The following is a 10,000-nucleotide window of genomic DNA, read 5'->3' as shown; positions in this document are numbered from 1 at the left end:
ACTCTCCCCCCTTCACACAGGAAGATAATAACGGTTCTAAAATGGTTCTTTTAAGGACTGTGTGTCCAGAAATTCTTCTTCTGCTGCTCCTCAGCTTCTTCTTCTTCTGCTTCTCCCAGTCCGCAGGTTCTCCTGTGTTCTCCTGTGTTCTCCTGTGTTCTCCAGTGTTCATCTGTGTTCACCTGTGTTCTCCAGTGTTCTCCTGAAGTTCTCTGGTGTTCTCCTGTCTTCTCCTTTGTTCTCCTGTGGTTCTCCAGTGTTTTCTTGTCTTCTCCTGGGGTTCTCCAGTGTTCTTCTGTGTTCTCCAGTGTTCTCCTGGGGTTCCTGTCACCATGTCTGCGTTGTTCTGTAGTTCTCATGTTAATGTTGTTCTCATGTGTTCTGCAGGGTCTCAGCCACGCCACCAAAGACACCTACGACTCGCTGCAGATGCAGCCGCTGCCGTCCCGCTAACGCCCAGCCCCTCGCCTGCACACACACACACACACACACACACACACACACACACACACACACACACACACACACACACACACTCACACACACACACACTCACACACACACACACACACACACACACACACACACACACACACACACAGACACACACACACTCACACACACTCACAGACACACACACACACACACACACACACACACACTCACATACACACACACACACACACACACACACACACACACACACACTCACACACACTCACAGACACACACACACACACACACACACACACACACACACACACACACACACACACACACACACACACACACACACACTCCTGTGGTCAGCTGGCTGAGCTCGGCCGGTTTGCTTTAATTCAGATTAAATTCTCATCTGGATTAACAGAATAATTTCATGGACACATAAATAAGAAATTAAACACAGAAATAATCCAAATAAATGAGGGTGTGTTGTTCGGTTCTCTGGGTGGGTGAGGTCCGGTTCCGTCCAGGTGGGTTCTGGGTTCTGTAGGATTTGGTCTTTTGGCTGAAGAACACCAGAGAACGGTCCGTCTGGCTCTTCTTTCTGCTGCTCGGGTGTTTTAGGGTTCTCTGGTGTTCTGGGGCAGGAAATAGTTCCACCTTCACACAGAAAAATAATGGTTCTAAAGTGGCTCTTTAAAGGACTGTGGCTGTGGTTCCAGAAAAATCACCAGCAACAACAACAACAAAAAATTATTTAGCAGATGGTTCCATGTTTAAAAAACAAACAAACTAAAACTTGAGTAGTGGAACCACTCGGCTCCATGAGGAACTTTTTGAAAATGTTCTTTAGAAAACTCTTGAGGAAGAACCATTTCAGGTTTCTCTAGGAACCTTTTTGATTAGTCTTTGAAGCACCTTTGGGGATTCTTTGAAGAACCTATAAAAAGAAATGGTTCTTTGCGGAGTCAGAAATGGTTGTCTTCCAGCACCACTGTGAGGAACTGTATTCGGTTCCAGGAGGAACCTTTATTTTTATTTTAAGAAAAGTCACTGCTTTCTCTTCTCTTCTTGGAGGAACCATTTCAGTGTTTTTATGGCACCGTGGAACCACTGAAATTAACTGTTTTTAAAAGACCATGTGGTTCCATGAAGAACCATCAACCATTGAAGAACCACCTCATTCAGTTCCTCATATCATTTGAAAAAGGTTCTGCATTAAATTGATTGGTTCCACTAAGAACTATTTTTGAAAAGATGTTCTTTAAGAATTTTTTTGGGGGGGGTGGGGGGAGGGTCAAAATTCTTGGAAGAATCATTTCTGATTCGTCAAAGAAACTTTAAAGAAACCATGAACCGTGGTCTGAAAGAACCAGAAAAGGTTCTCCAATGGCCTCAATCTAGAGAACCATGTTAGGTTCTGGTTAGCACCTTTATTTGTCTGTGTGTTGTTTTTTGCTAACAGACCTTAGCGAGTAAGATCGCAAACATTAGCTAACGTTAACGCCACCTGTTCCTAAATGGAACCAAGGAACCCTCTCCTAACCTTCACCATGTAGCTAACGAAAGCTAAGCTAACGACAGCTAACCAGAGTGACCAAAGCTAACATCTGATTGGTTGAGACAGACTGATGACAGGGGGGAACGTCCAATCAGAGGAGGGAGAACCGTCCAATCAGGAGTTGACCTCAGTGTAAAATAAACCGCGATGTCACTTCTGCCTTTTTTTTTTATTTTAATTTTGATTTCCTCACCAGATCACATTAATATAATAACTTCATGATGTTTAATATTTCTTCCATCTGCTTTTCTTCTCTTTAGCTTTAATTCTCTTCACTTCACTTTGAATTATCAACAGCAAATAAATACACAGAAATATATATAAATATATGTTGATTAGTAGCTAACTGTCCTGAGACTTTTTGCTGTAGTGATTCTGCTTTGTGGTTTTTGTTAAATGTTAATTAGGACCTGTACTCTGTAAAAGATGATTATTAACTAATGATTATTACTGGAGGATGATTATTGTTCTGTCATGCTGTAAATTTGTTCTGTAAGAAAAAAGAAACAGTCTGCCAATAAACTGAGCTGAGTAACAGACGTCTTGTCATGACAAATATGGAAATTGGAATGGAAACTTTCTGCTCTCAGTTATTAATTATCTAAGTTATTAATTATCTTATTTACTCTGTCATTAAGTTGTTAACTGACCACAAACACAAAAACCTTCATATGTGCTCAGTTTGTACATGAAAATACAACAAACTTCTTAATAACACCCATCAATATCCCTCAGTATTTCAGAGAAGTGAAATATGTTCAGAAATGTCTTCTAATGAACTGAAGATGTTATTCTCGGTTATTTGAGGTGTGAACTGAGGTTTTTGTGTTTTTCAGGAATAATAATACAGGAGTAATGTTAATAAAATGTGTCAAATTAATATGAATCAAGGAGGAACTTTTTGGTTTAATGTGCCTGGGCGTTGGTTCTAATGAGGAGCTCCTGTTCTCCTGTTGGCTGATTAGTTCTCGTGTCCAAATGGCGCCACCTGCTGCACAGACCTGAAACAGACTGTTGTCTTTTGTTGTGGGAAACTTTTATTCTGAAAAGCTGCAGGATGTCAAATTGGTAAATGTGCTTTCTTTCTTTCTTTATTTTTTTTTTAATTATTATTATTTTTTATTATTATTATTTTTTAAAACTTCCTGCTGGTTCATGAGTTTGCAAAAATGACAAAAATAAGCGGCTGTGTTTTTATCGATGATGTCACATGTCCTTTATTTTCCTAGAAGTGTGAAGCCTTTTTTTTCCTAAATGAATGAGATCATTTTCTCATCCATTCAAGAAAACACAGTGCCGATTTTTTTTTTTTTTTTTGGACATATTTTTTAAAATCTGCTGGAATTATTATGTTAATTAATTAAAAAAAAAAAAAAACATTTTCAGTATACTAAAGAAATAATAATGACTTAAATAATGACTTTATTTAATCAGTTCATACAAAAGTAGGCTGTTTTTTCTTGCTATATTTTATATTTTAAAAAACACCTGGAATTAACAGTATTTTATACTTTTTTTTTAAATTATCTTTTCATATTGAAAATAAAAATCTGTTGAACTTATCTAATTAATTCAGAAGAAATTGGATTTTTTTTTCTTCTGCAATTTTTTTTTCTTGTTTATATATATATATATATATATATATATATATATATATATATATCAATGTTCATATCTTTGCCATCATAATAAAAAATCTTCCAGAATGATCTCATTATCTCATAAAATTCAGAAGAAATTGGCAAATGTTTTTCTTGTCAAGAAAACAAGACAGAGTGAAGAGATTTTTTTCGTGTTACATTTTTTCTAGAAAAAAAATCTGAAATTGTCACATTAATTAAGAAGAAAATTATTGTTATTATTATTATTATTATTATTATTATTATTATTGTTTTACTCTTGTTGCTCTTTTAAAACCAGCAGAACACCATTTTTGTCGTGATATAATTTTTAATTTATTTATATAACTGTATTTTTATGCATATACATATATATATTGATAGTTTTGTTTTCATCAGAGCCTCCATCAGCGGCTGCACCAGACGGGCCGTGCGGTGGTTTTATTTTGAAACCCGCGGCCGGACGTGGTGACGCTGACGTCGTGTCGCTGCGTGACGGTTAGTTAGCATCGATGCTAACGGGCTGGGCTCCTCCCTGCGGTGTGAAGGCGGCGGCTCCGCGGCGCTGACAGCCGAACCGAAGCGGAACCATGCAGCGGAGCGGGACCCGGACTCTGTCAGCGTGACGGCCCGGCAGCGACACCAGCCGTACGTGCTAACCAGCGAGCTAACGGCTAGCTGGCCTGTTAGCCTGTTAGCCTGTTAGCCTGTTAGCAGCGCCGCCAGCTGTGAGCGGCGTGGACTCGCAGCTGCACGTCAACAAAAACACAACAAGCAGCCGCGGCCGACATGGACACGAACGTCCAGAAGAGACGCGACAACAAGAAGTCCCTGCGGGTGAAGGTGATCAGCCTCGGCAACGCGGAGGTCGGCAAGGTTAGTGTCTGCTGTGCATTAGCCCATTGAAACACAAAGCCGTTGATTTGAACGGGCGGCTCTGTTATTGATTGATGAGTCTGTGCAGGTTCGCTTGTAAAGTGACATTATCATGGCCGGCTTGGTGGTGACAGTAATGATGTCATACCTTTTAAGCCTCGATAGTAACACACTGAACACACTACATCTAAATGCTGCCTTGCTCATCGGCACTCGCATCGCAGATTATAATTATTTATGAGTCAGGTTTAAGGGACAGGATCTGCCCTGCCTCCGTCTCACCAAGCAGGAGGCAGGAGGCAGGAGGCAGCTCTGATAACTCTCCTGCCGCCGCTCCACATCTCATTAAGACAAATCACACCGAAGTTGCTGCAAAAGTTGAGATTGCGGCAACGTCAGAGCTGCTGGGTGGATTACACACCAGCCGAAATTAGCAGAAGACCTCCCAGATTAAGAAGAGGCCTCAGATTATTTTTCACGACGTGCGTGTGTTTGCCGATCAGCGCGGCGACATTAAAATCCCAGAATTGTGAACGGAGTTTGGCGTGACGAGCCGCTGCTCTCCCCGCAGAGCTGCATCATTAAGCGCTACTGCGAGAAGAGGTTCGTCCCCAAGTACCTGGCCACGATCGGGATCGACTATGGCGTCACCAAGTGAGTCCATGCACCGTCTGCTGAACTGGAGAACCCTCTAGAACCCAGGAACCCAGGGACAGGTGTTCAAGTTTAGTGACGTTTTAGCCATCTGGGCAAATTCCCCATTGTTTCTTCTCACAATTATTAGGGGGAAAAATCGCTACTTTGGTCCACAAAGATGCATTTTTGGAAAGAATAAATAAAATATAGAATAAAATATAAAATAAAAGGAATGACTGTGTCCCTAAATAAATAAATAAATAAATCCTACTATTGCCACTACTACGACTACTACTAATAATAATGATAACAATTAACAACTACTACTACTACTAATAATAATAAGAAGAAGAAGAAGAAGAAGAATATAGGCCTTTTATAGTGCAAAAAAATTTCAAAGTAAAAAAAAAATCCATTAAAAATACACAAAAATACTACACACATTTAATAAATTAACACATTTTTTTTAATTGTATAATGTGTATAAATAATTAAAAAATGTAAATCTGTTTTTTTTAAAAAAATACAAATATACATTGAAAAATGATCTTTGTGGGCCATGATTGGGATTTAAAAAATAGATATTCCTGAGAGAAATAAATTCATAGAGAAGTGAAAAGTAGTCCGTCCTTGAGCTCTTGGGTTTGAGGGGGTTAATTCTGCAAATGAGCCTTTTTTGTTTTTGATGATGTGACGTGTGAAGGCAGTGGTCATGTTGCTGTGCTGTGTGTCAGAGTTCAGGTCCGAGACAGAGAGATCAAGGTGAACATCTTCGACATGGCGGGACATCCTTTCTTCTACGAGGTGAGTCGCTGCAGCCTTCATTTGATTAAAGCTCAGACCACAGTGCTGAGAGTGTGCAGGCCTGCCAGCAGGTGGCGCTGCTGTAGCAGGAGAGCCGCACAGGGCCGGGCTCAGAGGCCCTTGTGGGGAATCCAAACATGACATGAAGTTTTACTGCCTTTTCTTTATCAGCCAGTAAAAACCAAAAGGCTGCAGTGTGAGACATGAAGCACCTGAGAGGGGAAATACTGATATCAGATCAATACATCAGTTCATCAGGATGATGTCACTCTAACTCCTCTGTCCTTTACCTCCCTCCCTCCTTCCCTCCTCGCTCCCTGTGTCCTCACTCCCTTCCCTCCTCGCTCCCTGTGTCCTTGCCCCCTGTGTCCTGGCCCCCTGTGTCCTTGTTCCCTGTGTCCTTGCCCCCTGTGTCCTTGTTCCCTGTGTCCTTGCCCCCTGTGTACTCACCCCCGGCCCCCTGTGTCCTCACCCCCTGTGTCCCCGCCCCCTGGCCCCCCTGTGTCCCCGCCCCCTGTGTCCCCGCCCCCTGCCCCCCTGTGTCCCCGCCCCCTGACTCCCTGTGTCCCCGCCCCCTGGCCCCCCTGTGTCCCCTCCCCCTGGCCCCCTGTGTCCTCACCCCCTGTGTCCCGCCCCCTGTGTCCTCGCCCCCTGTGTCCTCACCCCCTGGCCCCCTGTGTCCTCACCCCCTGACTCCCTGTGTCCTCACCCCCTGTGTCCTCGCCCCCTGTGTCCTCACCCCCTGTGTCCCGCCCCCTGTGTCCTCACCCCCTGGCCCCCTGTGTCCTCACCCCCTGACTCCCTGTGTCCTCACCCCCTGTGTCCCGCCCCCTGTGTCCTCACCCCCTGGCCCCCTGTGTCCTCTCCCCCTGACTCCCTGTGTCCTCACCCCCTGACTCCCTGTGTCCTCACCCCCTGTGTCCTCGCCCCCTGTGTCCTCACCCCCTGTGTCCCGCCCCCTGTGTCCTCACCCCCTGGCCCCCTGTGTCCTCTCCCCCTGACTCCCTGTGTCCTCACCCCCTGACTCCCTGTGTCCTCACCCCCTGTGTCCTCGCCCCCTGTGTCCTCACCCCCTGTGTCCCGCCCCCTGTGTCCTCACCCCCTGGCCCCCTGTGTCCTCACCCCCCTGACTCCCTGTGTCCTCACCCCCTGACTCCCTGTGTCCTCACCCCCTGTGTCCTCGCCCCCTGTGTCCTCACCCCCTGTGTCCCGCCCCCTGTGTCCTCACCCCCTGGCCCCCTGTGTCCTCTCCCCCTGACTCCCTGTGTCCTCACCCCCTGACTCCCTGTGTCCTCACCCCCTGTGTCCTCGCCCCCTGTGTCCTCACCCCCTGTGTCCCGCCCCCTGTGTCCTCACCCCCTGGCCCCCTGTGTCCTCACCCCCTGACTCCCTGTGTCCTCACCCCCTGACTCCCTGTGTCCTCACCCCCTGACTCCCTGTGTCCTCACCCCCTGTGTCCTCGCCCCCTGCCCCCCTGTGTCCCCGCCCCCTGACTCCCTGTGTCCCCGCCCCCTGGCCCCCCTGTGTCCCCTCCCCCTGGCCCCCTGTGTCCTCACCCCCTGTGTCCCGCCCCCTGTGTCCTCGCCCCCTGTGTCCTCACCCCCTGGCCCTCTGTGTCCTCACCCCCTGACTCCCTGTGTCCTCACCCCCTGTGTCCTCGCCCCCTGTGTCCTCACCCCCTGTGTCCCGCCCCCTGTGTCCTCACCCCCTGGCCTCCTGTGTCCTCACCCCCTGACTCCCTGTGTCCTCACCCCCTGTGTCCCGCCCCCTGTGTCCTCACCCCCTGGCCCCCTGTGTCCTCTCCCCCTGACTCCCTGTGTCCTCACCCCCTGACTCCCTGTGTCCTCACCCCCTGTGTCCTCGCCCCCTGTGTCCTCACCCCCTGTGTCCCGCCCCCTGTGTCCTCACCCCCTGGCCCCCTGTGTCCTCTCCCCCTGACTCCCTGTGTCCTCACCCCCTGACTCCCTGTGTCCTCACCCCCTGACTCCCTGTGTCCTCACCCCCCTGTGTCCCGCCCCCTGTGTCCTCACCCCCTGGCCCCCTGTGTCCTCTCCCCCTGACTCCCTGTGTCCTCACCCCCTGACTCCCTGTGTCCTCACCCCCTGTGTCCTCGCCCCCTGTGTCCTCACCCCCTGTGTCCCGCCCCCTGTGTCCTCACCCCCTGGCCCCCTGTGTCCTCTCCCCCTGACTCCCTGTGTCCTCACCCCCTGACTCCCTGTGTCCTCACCCCCTGTGTCCTCGCCCCCTGTGTCCTCACCCCCTGTGTCCCGCCCCCTGTGTCCTCACCCCCTGGCCCCCTGTGTCCTCACCCCCTGACTCCCTGTGTCCTCACCCCCTGACTCCCTGTGTCCTCACCCCCTGTGTCCTCGCCCCCTGTGTCCTCACCCCCTGTGTCCCGCCCCCTGTGTCCTCACCCCCTGGCCCCCTGTGTCCTCACCCCCTGACTCCCTGTGTCCTCACCCCCTGTGTCCCGCCCCCTGTGTCCTCACCCCCTGTGTCCCGCCCCCTGTGTCCTCACCCCCTGACTCCCTGTGTCCCGCCCCCTGTGTCCTCACCCCCTGTGTCCTCGCCCCCTGGCCCCCTGCCCCCCGCCCCCTGGCCCCGCCCCCTGTGTCCCTGGCCCTGGCCCCGCCCCCTGCCCCCCTGTGTCCTGCCCCCTGGCCTCCTGTCTCCCACCCCTCTGCCCTGGCCCCGCCCCCTGCCCCTGGCCCCACCCCTGGCCCCACCCCTGGCCCCCTGTGTCCTCGCCCTTTGTGTCCTCGCCCCCTGGCGCCCTGTGTCCCCGCCCCCTGTGTCCCCGCCCCCTGGCCCCGCCCCCTGCCCCTGGCCCCGCCCCCTCAGGTGCGTAATGAGTTCTATAAGGACTCTCAGGGCGTGCTGCTGGTGTACGACGTGGGCGTGAGGGACAGCTTCGACGCCCTGGACAGCTGGCTGGCTGAGATGAAGCAGGAGATGGGCTCCCAGGCCAACATGGACAGCATCGTGTTCACCGTGTGCGCCAACAAGGTCCCCCCCACACACACACACACACACACACACACACACACACACACACACTGATGATACTTTAACTGCGTCATTAGTCGCTGCCAGTTTGGGCTCAGAACTATTTCCTGCCAAAGAACACCCCTGACCCGTGTGTGTGTGTGTGTGTGTGTGTGTGTGTGTGTGTGTGTGTGTGAGCAGGTGGACCTGACCAAGCGTCGCGTGGTGGACGAGGGGGAGGGGCGTCTGTGGGCGGAGTCTCGAGGGTTTCACTACTTTGAGACGTCGGCGCAGAGCGGAGAGGGAATCAACGAGATGTTCCAGGTACACACACACACACACACACACACACACACACACACACACACCTGACCAGACATGGAGATCCTATTATCTTTATCTGTGTGTGTGTGTGTGTGTGTGTGTGTGTGTGTGTGTGTGTGTGTGCTCCCAGGCCTTCTTCTCCTCCATCACAGACATGTGTGAGAACGGGGGGAAGCGTCCCGTGTCCGAGGTGAACGTCGGCTTCACCAAGGAGCAGGCCGACACCATCCGACGCATACGCAACAGCAAAGACTCATGGGACATGCTGGGGGTCAAACCCGGGGCCACACGGTGAGTGGACGACCCGGGGTCAAAGGTCAAAGGTCAAGAGGCAGCAGCTTGGGGAATGAGGACTACATTACCCAGAAATCCTTACTCTGAAGTCTGATATTTACATTTGATATTCATTGTTGTGTGTGTGTGTGTGTGTGTGTGTGTGTGTGTGTGTGTGTGTGTGTGTGTGTGTGCAGGGAGGAGGTGAACAAGGCGTACAGGAAGTTGGCGGTGCTGCTGCATCCGGACAAATGCGTCGCCCCCGGCAGCGAAGACGCCTTCAAGGCCGTGGTGAACGCCCGCACCTCGCTGCTGAAGAACATCAAATAACACACACACACACACACTCTCACACACACACACACACACACACACACACACACACACACACTGATTTACATCCAAACACTTGAGAGATACCTCATGTAGAAATGGACTGAAGAAACTACACACACGCTTGCACAGTCCCCCGGCCCCA

General features: G+C 49.9%; 2 protein-coding genes across 2 annotated transcripts in view; both read left to right on the top strand.

Annotated features, from left to right (window-relative positions):
* Positions 1-520, top strand: part of cd247 (CD247 molecule) — a 20,569-nt gene extending 20,049 nt beyond the window's left edge. The window contains exon 8 of the mRNA XM_030068156.1: positions 388-520. Within this exon, the coding sequence (XP_029924016.1) occupies positions 388-453 (66 nt within the window). The 3' untranslated portion in view covers positions 454-520. The remainder of the gene's footprint in view (positions 1-387) is intronic.
* A 3,572-nt stretch (positions 521-4,092) lies between these two features.
* Positions 4,093-10,000, top strand: part of dnajc27 (DnaJ (Hsp40) homolog, subfamily C, member 27) — a 7,526-nt gene continuing 1,618 nt past the window's right edge. The window contains exons 1-7 of the mRNA XM_030067984.1: positions 4,093-4,500; positions 5,072-5,154; positions 5,871-5,940; positions 8,782-8,946; positions 9,127-9,249; positions 9,380-9,540; positions 9,720-10,000. The exon at positions 9,720-10,000 is cut by the window's right edge and continues 1,618 nt beyond it. Of these exons, the coding sequence (XP_029923844.1) occupies positions 4,414-4,500; positions 5,072-5,154; positions 5,871-5,940; positions 8,782-8,946; positions 9,127-9,249; positions 9,380-9,540; positions 9,720-9,852 (822 nt within the window). The 5' untranslated portion in view covers positions 4,093-4,413 and the 3' untranslated portion in view covers positions 9,853-10,000. The remainder of the gene's footprint in view (positions 4,501-5,071; positions 5,155-5,870; positions 5,941-8,781; positions 8,947-9,126; positions 9,250-9,379; positions 9,541-9,719) is intronic.

The sequence above is a fragment of the Myripristis murdjan genome, chromosome 2, assembly GCF_902150065.1.
Source record: "Myripristis murdjan chromosome 2, fMyrMur1.1, whole genome shotgun sequence".
Lineage (NCBI taxonomy): Eukaryota > Metazoa > Chordata > Actinopteri > Holocentriformes > Holocentridae > Myripristis > Myripristis murdjan.
Note: the sequence above shows the minus strand (reverse complement) of the source record. Positions and strands in the feature narration are given on the sequence as shown.